Here is a 14544-nt window from a genome sequence, read left to right as displayed (position 1 = left end):
TCTTCTTCTTCTTCTTCTTCTTCTTCTTCTTCTTCTTCTTCTTATTATTATTATTATTATTATTATTATTATTATTATTATTATTATTATTGCTATTATTATCTCCATTTGTTTGTTTGTTTGTTTGTTTGTTTGTTTGTTTGTTTGTTTGTTTGTTTTTCCTAAAGCTTTATAATTTTTAAGTCAACGTCACAATCATAACCTCCAAAAAAGGCACTTGGATCATTGGCCTTTTGTGCCACCTAGTGGTTATAAAGTGAAATGCGATCAGAAATTCAAGTGCAGCAACCATGGTGCTCTACAAATACTGGCAGCCTATAAAGCACTTGCTCAGTGATATGTGAACTCCATTTAAAGTATCGTGGATAATAAAGTACAAATTTGGATACAACATCCCATTTTCTCTGCATTGACAAATCTGAGATTTTCCTGCTCTAATGCCTTGTTGGATCTCTTTATCAGAGCATTTATAAACAAGCTGAGATTTATACTGACCTTTACTTAATTCCACATATGAGAGAGACTATTTACAGCACGTTCATATAAGTAACATTACTTACCATGACAGTTAGGTGAAGTCAGTAATGCACACCTTTAACCTTAACTTAACCAGGAAAGTTAGTAAAACCAAATTCTTATTTACACTAACTACTTAAGGGTTTGAGTAACATGTCGCTAAAAAGTCACAGAGGATATTGTACAGAAATAAAAATTTGGAGAAAACTTTTTTTTTTTTTTCGTTCTGACATCTAACTGGAAGGCAAAGGTTGGGCAGAAGTAGGCTGATGTTGAAAGGACCGAAAATGTTATACCCACATGTAATCTTAGACAGCTGAGAATTTCAGTATGTTACATTTAAGATCATCCCTGTAATAAGATAAGAATATAACAAATCTTGAATCTAAATAAAATAAAATGAAATAAATAAAATAAAATAAAATACTGTTTATGTGATGTTCATCTCAAAACATTACTGTAGACATAAAAAAGAAATGCCTCTGTTTATTTATTTTTTGTTGATTGTGGCACTTTAACAGTGTCAGGGGAGACATCAATGCAACAACACATAAATGTTAATTGATACAGACATTCTGTACTTCTCCTCTGTGAAAAAGGAATAGTAATGTTTTGACTCGATGTGCTCCTCATACTGGTGGACGAAGGTCCCCCTGCACGTGTGTGTCTGTGTTTATGATAACACACAGTTGTCTGTGTATGGCAGGTTGGCGGTGTCAGAAAGTGACCTGAGGTCACACTTGCTGCAGCAGATCGAGTTTCCCCTGCAGAGACCTGAGTCACATGGAGACACAGAGCTCTGGCAGATTAACCAACAGACAGCGGCATGAAAATGCCCACTGGATGTTTTACTCAAACCTGAGCCTATTGAAGGAGGAATTAGGTTTTATATGCCGTTTAAGGCTATCAAAACTTGAGCAAACCTTTACTGTCTAATAAATATAATAACACTCTAACTGTGAGGGTGAAAATATATTTTTCAAAACATTAAAAGGACCTGTAGTGACAAGGAAAAATCCAAAAACTCGTGAAGGAGGCAAGGATGATATGAGATCAATTAATTACTCTTGTGAAAACAGGCCTCTTCTTTCCTGTGGAACACTTTTTTAATTCCATGCTGGGATAAAACTCGTAAGGAAGTGACAATGAGGCAAACAATACGTGTTAGTGAATTTGGAAATGACATGCTTCAACTAAGGAAAACAACCTCTCTTGGTCACAGTTCTAGTTTTTAGTTTATAAAACAAATGACTTGTACTGATTGTCACCTTGACAGCAGTGAAGGCAAAACAACATATCCATCTCTGGAAATAAATGTATCTTCCTGTTTTTAATGGAAAAATTGAACTGCTTTGCCAGAAGTCCCTGGAGAATTTTGCATTTCAAATTCTTTCACTTACCGATTGTTCTTTTTACAATCGGCTGGAGCTGACTGTCATCCAAGAAAATTCTGGTTGAACCACAAACATCAGGGCCAAAAGCAATCAAGAAGTTATTCACAGTTTCCACTGACATGGAAAGCTAAAGCTATAATAAAAAGCCACAAAGGACTGCTTTTATATTTGTGAACATAATTTATTTACATCATACAATTATTACTCTTTTATTTGAGGATTACACGCACTGCAGTATATAAATAAAGATGTTTGTACAAACTTGCATAACTAAAGGGTAAAAAACAAAAACTCATTAAGCAGCCGGACTGAAAATTATTAATAACCTACAACCACAAGTCTCACTAAGTCACCGCAGCAACACAACCACTTAAACTTAAACTCATACAGTAACTCAAACAACAGCCCTCACACACACACGCACACACACGCACACACACATCTGATGAAACAGTCCCAATGTTTTGGATCTGTCAGCTCACATTAAAATTGTAGGAAAACATTCAACAGTGAAATCAGAGATGAAAATATTAGTGGAGCTAAACCCATTCAAAGGCAAAAAATCAAAGACAAGTTTAGGCTAACCGTCATACAGCAACACACAGCATACACTCACTTTTCTGAAATTACTGTGAAACAAAAATTAATGGAGAGAAAAAAAAATCAGGTGACGTGCACCATCATGTGACTTCAGTGGATGGGCTCAAAAACCTACAAAGCAGGAAGTACTTGTGCCTGCAGTCCAGATCCAGGGCACAGAGTAACTCACAGCATTCAGCAAGGGATCAACAGAAGGGAAAAACAAGAAAACTGGGCTGTGATTTTGGTTTTGCACAAACAGCAGGGGGAGGGAATATGAGCGGGCAAGAGGAGGGCAAAAAACAAAGTCTTTTCTTTAAAGTATTCTGTCTGAAAAAAAGAAAACAAGCGGCACAGAGAAACTTTTCAGGTCATAAAAATTACCAGGACGTAAAGACTGACAAGTACGGAGGGTTAGGCTGTGGCCACAAACGCAATAAGGACAAAAAGTAAATTATTTTTGCTACTCAAGCCAGCAGAGAGCAAGCACGGCTGACACACCACAATCAGCCAACAGCAGTAACAGTCAGAGTCCAAACAGGCCCGAATGTCCAACTCCCGCCAGGCAGAGTTCAAGACACCCCAGGAGGATCACCAAGTGGACCCAGACAGCATTTTATCTCAAAGGACAGTTTTTCTTCAGAAATCTCCAATCCTCAACATACATGTTCAATACAACTTTCAAAGACTTAAAATCACACGCAAACAAGACTAAAAGCTGAAAATAAGAAACTGAACTCTCATGCACTGGGAGAAAAAGTCCTGAAATGATCAACTGGAAAAAAGGGAAAAGAGAGAAAGATCCTCAAGGAAGAAGACTGGGCTCGAGTCTATTTTGTAAAGTCGATTCCTCCCTGTGTTCAAAGTCAAAAGGGTCCTGTTCATATTCTCTGGATCTTGTCAGCAACAACCACCGGGTTCTCTTTGCGGATCTTGTCAGCAGCTTCAGCTTTGTAGTCATACGGACAGTTGTGTTTGTCAGAGTAACGGTGAATTCCACAGAACAGATTCCCACAGCGGCAGTCAAAACCTACAAGCCCACAGAAAAGGAAGGCGTGAGTTAGACAGATGACATGTCCTATCCCAGCACAACATCCCAGCATCCCACAAAACCACCACCCAGACATTTGCTGCTCACAACTAATGTGGATTTTAAAGCAGCATTTGTGGGACATATTTTTGCCTGATCTAGTACCATTTTTTCCCCTTCAGATTTAACTAGTTTTCTATGTTTTTCATAAGTTTTGGTTTGTATACTTTCAAATTTGTTAAAAGTGTTTTAGGTTCTATTGCACAACTATAAACCTCTCAAATTGACAAACCAGTACAAATACAAGTGTGTCAGTGTTTTTGAGTCATACGTATAAAATTAAGAGACAGAAATTACAGTTTTAAGTCACTGGTTTTATTTTACATTGGTGAGTTTTCCAAGAATGATACACAGTTCTAGTTTGTTCCCAAATAAATCAATTAATTGATATCAAATTCAATATCACTGCCCATCTAGTTTTTGCTTCTTTACTATTGTTGAAAACATATTAACCTTGTATGGACCTTGTGACAACGTGGCAGAAAAGCAAAGCTTGCTGTGTGAAGCTGGTTTGACCTGACTGTATTGTTTTCTGAGCCAGATCCATGGCACCTACCCAGTGTAATCTAATCTCCAAGGAACTGGTCCAATTCATTTGAACACCTCACGATACGCTGATACAAACCGACACATTTAAAGCTGAATTATTTTAATTTTTCTGTCTTGAAAATTAGATAAACCTAGAACAAAAAACAAGCCTGTGGCTGTTGGTGAAATTTTCTAATGAGAGTTATTTGTGAAGCGTGACATCTCATACCTGTAAGGCCAACCTTTTTACGGCACATAAAGCAGCGGTTCTTCTTGGGTTTTTGGGGCTCTGGTGCTTTGGAGTCCTCACTGCCAGCAGCGGAGGGACATGAGGCTGAGGATGTGGGCTGAATCAACACTGGGAGAACACAGAAAAGTTCATTTTAGTTTCTAATCCACAAACACACAGAGAAATAGCTCTCTGTTATTAAATGTGCTGAAACAAGATATACGTGTATAATGCTGCACACATTTTCAGAATAATCTTAGAGTAGCCTGTCTTTTTTTGTGAAACCTGTGTTAAATAAATCACTCATGAGGCTCCCACCACACAAATGGACTTTTCTATTATACTGCCATAAAACTGCTCTGGGCTATTAATATTGTCAACTCTTAATTTCTCCTCTCTTGGATACATAAAAACTAGTTATCTGATTCATTCCAAGTGTAAATTATAAAAGCTTATATGACAGATGTGGCTGCGAATGAAAACCAAGTTGAAAATGACACTGTTAATGTCACAGTGTAATTCCTCTCAGTAGTGGGGGTTTATCAGTAAATATCCTCTTTCTCCTATAAAGAGAGGTCTATACTGGGTACCCACCTGTCTCTGTGAGCTCTACTTTGCTTCCTGATGCTGCTTTCTCCTCACAGGACAGACTCATCTCAGTCATCTGTTGTGTTACAGAAATGGCTGTTGAAACGCCACTGCAAAGGACGAATGAGAATAAAAAGATTAGAAATGCTAAACTCTAAAAGAGTATTTTGAAAATCTGACATTTTTTACCTAAATCCAACTGCCTTTTTCTGATAGAGACTGTACTATAGTTAAAGCAAACATAGCTGTATCTCTTCAGGTTGACTGGTATATGGTTACATATTGAATTCTTAGCTTCTAAAACTGTGATCTGACCACCCCGGGTTCCCTCACCTGAGAGCCTCAGCAGCTGCAGCCTCAGCAGACGCAGCAGCTTCAGCTGCCACCTCTGCAGCAGCAACCGCAGCAGCTGCAGCATTATTCAAAGTGGCCTCTAACCTCTGGATTGCAGATGCTTCAACTGTGGAGCCGCTACTGCTGCCTGAGGGAGAAAGTTTCACTGCATGTTACAGTCAGAACAAAGGCTGGGAGTTTTGTTCAGTGTTTGCATGGAAACAAAAAAAGAAAACTGAGACAGACCCAGCAGGACTTACCCACAGGACTCAAAGTACTGACTCCTCCATTGTTTTGTCTTGACAGGTGCTCCTTGTGGCACACAGAGCACATGCCATTAGTCCTAGGGTTACCATAGAAACCACAGCCTGTAGGACACAGCATAGGAACTGGGCTCTGATTGGTCTCCTGGGCCATAGCGATGTTTGCCACCTGCTGAGCTGACCTGGACACACAACAAAGGATATGGGCCAAAGTAATGAGTGTTACATTTGTATAAAGGCTGAGTATGAACATTGATTTATTAGTACATTGCAAAATATTTTAGGCAATTAATATAATCCTGGAATCAGTTCTATTTGTTGTACTGAAGGACTGCTTCAGTGGGGGCATGGAGTGAAACTATAAAAATAAAGTAAATAAAAATAAAGATTGACTGTTCTTAGATTTGTGGTGCACACACATTCCTTTTGTCTAAACAGTTTGCTGTCAACAAACTGGTGACATCAGCAAGTAGCTGACACCCCTTGCATTAACAGCTGATGATTGGACACATTTTGGATTCAGATATTAAACTGGGACAGAGGAAATAAAAGCATGTTATGTCGTCTGTGAGCTCTGGCAAAATAAAACATAGTACAAAAAAAATATTAACCTACACGCCCATTTCAGCAGAGTCTGTTCTGAGGTTCAACAATTTGGCTTAAGTTGAACCCACAGACCAGGCACAAACGCAACTCTAAAGCATTTCCATGTTTCCAAATGCTTGCTGGCATAGTAAATATTTTTTAAAGTAGGTCTTTTATAAAACTCTGAATTAAACAGCTTTACAGACTCATATCTGAAACCTAGTAGTCAAACCAGCATGATAGCTGCAAGATAAATGACTATTGTTGGAGAAACGTGTCTAAATGCAGAATTTTAACGTATCTATTACACATTGTTGCGCTTTTATCCTCTGAGAACCATGTGCTTGCATCTCTCTTGTAATAAAATTGGATTAAATCTGATGCAAGAGGAGGACCCTGGCTTATGAACCAAGAAGGGTAGTATATCTATAACAAGGTTTAAGTTCTGGTAGACTGCATCATAGGTTTCCTCCTCTTCAAATCAATACACCACTGATATCAGCACCTTGCTGCCTTCACGTTTGTTTGCCTGCAGACTTCAGTGCTCCAAGCTCACATGGACTTGTGTATGACGGCTTCCCACTGTAACAGGAGTGCAATGTGACACTATGATCCAAAGGAGCGCGCACACGCATACACACGAGTTACCTCAATACAGTAAGGCTGTGATCGCGTCTATTTATAGACAACCTCTAGAGTCCTGCACACAGAGCTGGTATCATGCCAGAAGTTGTATCCTAGCCACAGTAGGTTTCCCCTTCGAAATTACTGCCAGCCTTCTGTATCAATGTACTCACATTTTGAATAGTGCAACGTGTCCCCTTAACGCGTGTTAAAAGTTCAACTCAGCCTCAGTAGACGACATTTAGGTGCGATGATTTTTTTTCACATAGACAAAAGCAACACTCACTTTCAAAGCAGTTCTACTTCCGTAATACTTCAGAGTGAGTTGAAACCTGGATAATATCTCATCAAGGCCCAAACTCTAGATAGCTAGTATTAAATGTCTTGTCATCGTGATTTAAGAAGGAAAAAATGAACTAAATCAACGTTAATCCTCGGCTACTTCCTGACAAACACAGGGCCACAGTAGTGTCACATCTACAAATCCACTGAGTCATGCTAGCGAGCTAAGGGCTTCTGTTCCTATTTTCCAACTACCATGTTCTGAGGCGTAAAGAAAAATTGACAAAGTTTTAAAACATTTCATAAGCAACAAAAAGAAGCACAACAACAACCAGAACTATATATTGTAGTCCATGTATTCGTAAGATCACGAAATTCAATCATTTCCAACACAGCTGCAGTGTTTGCAGATACTCGTGATCTCGCTATTAGCATGCTAGCTGTTAGCCTTGGCAGGTAACTGTTAGCATATTTGTTGCATTTGCTTTGTCTGCTCTTTGTTTTGTTAGAGGCTTAGAAGAGCGAATGGGATTAAAATTCAGGAAGAGGGTTCTACCACAAATATAAATGATAAGTGTATACGATTGAGGAATAAAATACTGAAAAGTTGACAAGTAATATTATGGTGAAATGTTAAACGGTCCACGAGAGGTTACTTTGGCAAATGTACAGATGCTATTTGTACTAGCAGATTATCGTTAGGAGAGACATATACGGCTGTATAGTTATCCAGTGCTTATTAAGATGAGAAAGAAATATATTAAAGATGTTATGATGAAATCTAGGTTACATAATACATAACATTCTATATAAAGGTGCTATTCAATATCCAGCAAATCTCTGAGGTTGTTAGGTTTAAAGTTTTTAAAGACGCGTTAAAACGTGACTTTCACAACGTCGGTTTCTTTTTAGCTCACATATCAATTCAGCACAAACAGCCACCAGCAAAAACTGTCACTTTAACTTGGATTTTATAACTGTATCACAGCTCAGTTCAGAAACTTCCTAACAGGCACACGTTGGCTTGTCCTGATTAAACTACTTTTTGGTCAACTTACCTTCTGTTCCTGTGAAACACGAATTTTCTGTTGATATTCTTGACCGAGCGAATAGCTATGTTTATTGTGACGGTATCTAACTAGGGCCGTCTAGGTAAGTCGTTGTTTGTGCCTTTCTTGTCAGTCTTCTCAGGCAAACACTCCGCCTGGGAGTACCTCCAGCCAGTTTTGCTTACGTCCTCTGTCGCTGATTTGTGGTGGCATCTGTTTTGCTTTACGTGGTGCGTTTACGTGTTCTCCGTTTCCGGTGGACGTCACGGAAATTGTGACCCTGTGATTGGAAGGCATGTGTTTTGGAGTCAAGCCACAAAAGATTTTAGACCATAAAAGAACACTACTACTACTCCTACTTCTTCAACTGAGCAAACGGGACATCACTATTCTAAAACCACTTGGCACGGAAATCTTTCAAAAATAATAATAATAAAAAAAAAGAAACAGACAACCATCAAAGACAGCAAGGATAAACAAAAAGATGGAGAATCAAAATTGTTCAATAAAAAGCATACAAGTAAAGGATTGTGCTATTCTCATAACTTTACTAGCAGTTCAATTTCCCTTTAACTACGTTTCCTGCAATGTTGGAGCATTAAATCTGCAAATCCATGGCGTGTTTTGGGATTGAAGTTTAGGTTAGCAATATCGGTTTGTATTCATGCTGCTTGTCCATGCTGTTAAATATTAATACCATTCAAAAAACTTTTCACTAAATATAGCTCCAGCTTCGAACTTTAAAAGGTTGTGAAAACACATGCAAAATAATACCCTAAAGTGATCCCTTTGGGATTATCATTTTCAGTGTAACTTAAAAGTAGCAGTACTTGTGTCCTTTTTTTATTTTAATGAGCTTCCATCCTACAGAAAGGGTGATATGCAAAGCACCTAACTTGCTTTTATTTGCTCTCAATAATCGCATAGTGTGTATAACTGCCTAGTACCTCAAACCTGAAACTTCAAAATATTAGCTCAAGAAAACCTCATGTGGTTATTCTTAAATCAGCCTGTCAGTCTTAGGTTCAGATGATCGTTTATCATTTTATTACTGACTGGTCAGTTTTGGAGAACTAAACTTAACATATGTGCGTTTTGGACGAATAAAAATTAAAAAACAAGGGAGAACAGGAAAAGGAAATGAATGAAGATTTAAACCACGTGACCAATGGTTGTCCGGGGAATGCATTTGAAACAGATGCGCTCAACCAATCAAATGCTCCAAAAGTTCCAGGCACAGCCAATCAACGTGAAGCGTACGAGGATTTAAACCAAGACAAGCTGAAAACTGAACCTCATCAGTCTCCATTACGTTTTACATTTGTTGAAGCAACGCACGTATCGAAATGGCTCTACGAGTGACAAGAGTAAGTTACTTCTTTTAATTATTTTGTTTTCTCATTTTCTTCAAACTGGGTACGCTTTAGGACGAAATTTCCCTGTTAAGTGTATTTTTCATCTCAATCGAATGTCCTCGCGCATATGTAGGATCTGCTCGTGCGTTCCGTCAACAAAAGGAATTCGATTAAAACTCTAAGTTCGATCCCTCCTTTTTACATGTTAACAAGCAATGCATTAATGGATGTACTATTTTTCTACAGAACCGCTTGGCATCTACTAGGTCTGAGCTCGGGGGAAAAGCCTGTACGGTGACTGGGCCTGGACTGAAGCCTAGAGCTGCACTGGGCGAAATAGGAAACATCGCTGCAAACAAAGAACCACAAAAAAAGGTAAAACTCGTACATAAACAATTGTGCTTCAAAAATGGGCATCTTGTCTCATCTTTTCTTTGAGTCGTCAAGTAAGAATCTAGACGACCTTCTCTTAGGTATTGCATGTTTTTTTTATAGGTTTGAAAAGTCGCATTTCTGAGGTGAAAGCATGGTCATGCCAAAAGACAAGAACTTGTAATGACTGAAATTTGGCAAAATTAAGTTTTGTTTGTTAAAACGTGTTCTATATTTTCAAAAATCGCACGTGGATAGATAATCACATTCATATCTGAAAATATTTGGGGGTTTTGCTTTAAGAAATTGCTTTTAAATGAAGTAACAACTTCTATTAAAATCTTTTTTTCACTGAAAGGCTGTCAAGACTGAGGCCACAAAGACTAAAGTCACCACCAAAGCTGAAAAGGCTGTGGTACCAAAACCTAAAAATGTTCCAGCTAAACCTGAGCCTGAAGTGCAGGTAAGCTTATCTGGTGTTTATGATTCACATTACTGTTTATTGGGTGTGGTCCTTCTGTTTGTTTGATCTGCTGTTTGGATTTTTGTCCCACCAGCCTGAGCCATCATCCCCCACCCCAATGGAGACATCTGGCTGTGAGCCTGCAGATCTCTGCCAAGCATTTTCAGATGTCATCCTTCACACTGCTATCAGGGATGTGGATGCAGATGATTATGACAACCCCATGCTCTGCAGTGAATATGTGAAGGATATTTACAAGTACCTCAGGCAGCTAGAGGTAAAAAAGAAAAAAGTCAAACTTTCTATAATATCTTATCCTAAATCCTCTACTTTTTTAGATTAACCTGTTTTGTTTTGTTTTTTCCAGGTGGAGCAAAATGTCAGACCGTCATACCTGCAGGGTAAGGAGGTGACTGGAAACATGCGGGCCATTCTAATTGACTGGCTAGTGCAGGTGAACCTCAAGTTCCGGCTGCTGCAGGAGACCATGTACATGACTGTAGGAATCATTGACCGCTTTCTTCAGGTGAGTATTTTATATGATTCAGTCTGACTTTTTTTTTTTTTTTTTTCCTGTGTAATTTCTGACCTGCTTGTGACTCTATCCCAAACAGGATCACCCAGTCCCTAAGAAGCAGCTGCAGCTGGTTGGTGTGACAGCCATGTTTCTTGCCTCCAAGTATGAGGAGATGTATCCCCCGGAGATCTCAGACTTTGCCTATGTGACTGACCGTGCCTACACTACTGCTCAGATCAGAGACATGGAGATGACAATCCTTCGCGTGCTCAAATTCAAACTGGGTCGCCCTCTTCCTCTGCAGTTCCTCCGAAGGGCTTCAAAGATTTATGAGGTTTGTGGGAAAGACTGGATTCAGTGGTCTCTTTGCTGGCTGTTCGGCTGTTTATGCTCACTACTTTTCTCTACTGGGTTTAGGTAACTGCTGAGCAACACACTCTGGCAAAATACCTCCTTGAGCTCACCATGGTGGACTATGAGATGGTTCATTTTCCACCCTCCATGGTTGCAAGTGCTTCTTTGGCACTAACCCTGAAGCTCTTGGATGCTGGTGAATGGGTGAGTCAAACCAGTCACAGTGCCTCTGACCTGAGCCTGAGCACAATAACTAATTTACATCTTTAGAATATAACATGGCTATTGAGGGGGGGGGGGGTTGTTAACAAATCTTTGAAAGTGACTTGGAAGGATAATACCTGTGGAACAACTTGTTTTGAGCATGTTAACTGACAGTAGTTTTCCTTCTGACTCATCTCCTCAGGATGCGACATTGCAGCACTACATGGACTACACAGCAGAGAGTTTGATTCCTGTGATGGCACACCTTGCCAAAAATGTTGTGAAAGTGAATGATGGGCAGTCCAAACAGATGGTATGTATAAACCGGCTCATATTTGAATTTAACTTGACTGGTAAATTTGATCAGCTGGATTTCAATCTACAGTACTAATGACATTTCTGTCTACAGGCTATCAAGGGGAAGTATTCAACTTCCAAGCATATGCGGATTGCAACAATCTCACAGCTCAAGTCTACATTGGTCAGGGATCTTGCAAAGCAACTCAGCCAGTGAGACTTTTTGGTACAATGTGCCAATTTTATATAGTTATAACTTAAGATTTTAAACATGACTGAGGGATTGGCAAACTGAAGACCATATTGGTGGTTTGCATGTTTGAACAACTGACATTTACTTTTACTGACTGTTAAGGAAAGCATGCCACAATTTTAACTGAAGCATTTCTACCCTAAAAGCTGGCAAAAAGGACAGCATGGTACAAAACATAGAAGATAAGGCTTTAAAAAGACTTTTCCACTGTGGGGTGACATAGTTTATCACCTTAACAAATTTGGCTACCTCCTATGCAGCAGATTCCCAGTTTTAGTTTAATGTACTACTTTGTCTGATACTTCAGGTATCTTTGAAAAAAGTTAAATCACCAACTTGTCCACTAAACATTGAAGCCCTTGGTCTTTTAACCATGTTCCTACCATTTAAAACTGTGGTGTGCTTTTAAATGGTCAGTAAGGAGTGGTTCATTGGAAAATGAGTCCATGATTTCTTCCAAATGTCAGATTTCTCCTACTTTGTGTGACAGTGACCATGTAAAATGTACAGCAATACTTTTTAAATGATTTTATGTTCTTAAATGTTTTTGAATTGTTTATTAAATGGTTCATACCAGATGTTTCTCTCATGTCGTATATCTAACACCACTAGAGGCTGCTCTAAGACAAGGGTTAAGTTGTCTTTGTCTAAGCTCTAAAGTCCTGCAGGTTACACCTTTTCAAAACTGTTCAGTGGTTGAATGTTTTGTTTAAAGCTTGGGCAAATAACACACTGGAAGATTTTTTTTTTTTTTTGTAACCAAATTTTATCATGCTCCAAATATTCTCTTGCTTTTCTCCAACTTAAAATTCTTACTACTGTATTTCTTTTCCTCTGTATGTTGACTTGGAGTGTACAATGTTTTTTGGTGGTCTTAACAGGACTCGAGAGCTAGTAAACTCATTTGGCACAAGAGTAGTTTGTTATGGTCCATAAAAACAAATTAAACCAAAAACAGAGGCAAAGGGTGTGCTTTTCCTTTTGAGGCGAAGTCCTATCCTGGTGAATTTTATCATGAACTACAACCTCTGTCTTATGTCCAACTTTGTGAGAAACAACTAAAGTGCAATGTGTCAACAACCAATACTAAAAGATGATCACATTTCTTGGATATGTTGAATTTATATTAATGTTAGCATCATACCCTGATTTGAAGGTTATGTATCCAAGGTGATATCACATTGAAAGCAGGTGATTTAATACATTACAGGAAAAGCTGAGGTGTTCCTTGTAATGCACAAAAAGGCTGTGGTCATTAGTTTCCCAGTAAGCAATGACAATAAACCATTTACACAAAAGCATGACCAGAAAAGCCAAATGGAATTCAGCCATCACTCACACCTGTCCCCTTTCTACTATATAATGGGTATATCTGAGATAAAAGCTACAGAGCTTTTAGATCAACTAAAGGTGTCTTTATCACCTTAAAAATTCAACTTCAGAAATCTGTTTTCAATTCAGTCTTCTGAATTAATCAACACCTGCATTATCTTCAACTCGTGCAGCAAATCTAATGTAGGCTGCAGGTGAACACACTGCTAACATCTCCAATTACATCAGCATCAATCCACTGGTATTTAAAACTAATGGACAGAGTCGAGTGTGAGCGCTCATCACTTTAACCCTTTCACAACTGAGACTCCAGGGAACCAGCCCCTGCCCCCCAATCCCCAGAGGGATGCCAGGAGAGCTTTCCTGTAAAAGACCACCTGCCATCTGCATGACATGAGTCATTGTGCACATCACCAGGATCATAAGGCCATCACTCCTGAAGCTCTCCTGGAGAACAGCTTGTCTACATCTGTTGCTGTTAAAAGACCAGACCAGAATTTATCTACTACTGAAAGGGGAAAATTTTGTTTGGCACCTCAGGGGTTTGAGTTTCTGGTAGTTCATGCAAAGAGCTCATACAGTGAAATATGAGGAATTAATAAGACAATCAATTCCACTTTCATTGTCTTGCGAGGTAGAATCCAATCCAAACCGTGCTTTGACAGCTCAGTTATATAATTCATAATCATTCACAAATCACTGAATCTAAGCTGTGGGTCTGTTACCTCACAGAAAGACATGAAGGCCATGTAAGACACTCCTTTCATCTGTCTATCTTTGAGCCTTCTGTTGTTTTCCTCTGAGACACATGATAATTAGTCTCAGTTATCCAGCAAAGCCAGGCTTTTAAACCCACAGATCATACTGAGGATTCATGCTTTGAGGCTGAGGTCATGGCTGGGCAGCCGTATCAGTTTACAAGACAGATTCCTCCTGTGCGACGTTTCAAACCGTACACTTGCAGCTGCCTGGAACACTATTTGGCCCTGATGACAAAGACTCAGCTGTGTGACATTTATTATGATGGAAAATAGAAGACAGGAGCAGAGCTGTTCAAGATAACTCAGCAACTTGACGCTGAAGCTGATCATTAAAAGCTAATCAATAGAACTTTTTTGTACTTGGTTTTTAATTTGCATGTCCAGGCTGTGTGACCTTAACCATCCCTGAGCTTGGCCAGATTTGTCATATAGCATATCTTCAAGTTATTTTTCCCAGGAAAATGATTGTTGTATGGTAAAGTGTACCACTAATTCAACTGTCCTTAAAGATTTCTGTGCAAATTTGGCTAATTTTATATGGGTGTGACCTATGTACTCAGCTCTGCTACCCATCCC

The 14544-nt window shown here is 39.0% G+C and overlaps 2 protein-coding genes across 2 annotated transcripts; one reads left to right on the top strand and one right to left on the bottom strand.

Annotated features, from left to right (window-relative positions):
- Positions 1-2102: 2102 nt before the first annotated feature.
- On the bottom strand, positions 2103-8286 carry LOC141805874 (AN1-type zinc finger protein 5-like). Its single transcript, XM_074691089.1, has 6 exons — positions 8070-8286; positions 5518-5702; positions 5258-5405; positions 4931-5034; positions 4337-4465; positions 2103-3519 (listed from the first exon to the last, which is right to left on the bottom strand). The coding sequence occupies exons 2-6, from the start codon at positions 5672-5674 to the stop codon at positions 3371-3373; spliced, it is 687 nt and encodes a 228-aa protein (XP_074547190.1). The 5' UTR covers positions 5675-5702; positions 8070-8286; the 3' UTR covers positions 2103-3370.
- Positions 8287-9321: 1035 nt separating this feature from the next.
- ccnb1 (cyclin B1) lies at positions 9322-12453 on the top strand. The gene is made up of 9 exons (XM_074691040.1): positions 9322-9427; positions 9662-9790; positions 10146-10250; positions 10345-10527; positions 10618-10776; positions 10865-11101; positions 11185-11325; positions 11528-11638; positions 11735-12453. Exons 1-9 carry the CDS (start codon positions 9407-9409, stop codon positions 11837-11839), a joined length of 1191 nt encoding a protein of 396 aa, XP_074547141.1. The 5' UTR covers positions 9322-9406; the 3' UTR covers positions 11840-12453.
- Positions 12454-14544: the final 2091 nt, after the last annotated feature.

The sequence above is a fragment of the Halichoeres trimaculatus genome, unplaced genomic scaffold (assembly GCF_033239565.1).
Source record: "Halichoeres trimaculatus isolate MK-OKI-2021-1 unplaced genomic scaffold, fHalTri1.1 fHalTri1_scaffold_16, whole genome shotgun sequence".
Classification (NCBI taxonomy): domain Eukaryota; kingdom Metazoa; phylum Chordata; class Actinopteri; order Labriformes; family Labridae; genus Halichoeres; species Halichoeres trimaculatus.
Note: the sequence above shows the minus strand (reverse complement) of the source record. Positions and strands in the feature narration are given on the sequence as shown.

Bases quoted from the DNA above. Each gene is read 5' to 3' on its own strand.
- LOC141805874 (XM_074691089.1), bottom strand. From the start codon at position 5,674: ATGGCCCAGGAGACCAATCAGAGCCCAGTTCCTATGCTGTGTCCTACA. The intron at 5,035-5,257 runs GTGAGGGAACCC...CGTCCTTTGCAG, and splicing joins GCAGCTGCTGAGGCTCTCAG to TGGCGTTTCAACAGCCATTT. The intron at 3,520-4,336 runs GTATGAGATGTC...GTGGGCTTGTAG, and splicing joins TAAAAAGGTTGGCCTTACAG to GTTTTGACTGCCGCTGTGGG.
- ccnb1 (XM_074691040.1), top strand. From the start codon at position 9,407: ATGGCTCTACGAGTGACAAGA. The intron at 9,791-10,145 runs GTAAAACTCGTA...TTTCACTGAAAG, and splicing joins ACAAAGAACCACAAAAAAAG to GCTGTCAAGACTGAGGCCAC. The intron at 10,528-10,617 runs GTAAAAAAGAAA...TGTTTTTTCCAG, and splicing joins AGTACCTCAGGCAGCTAGAG to GTGGAGCAAAATGTCAGACC.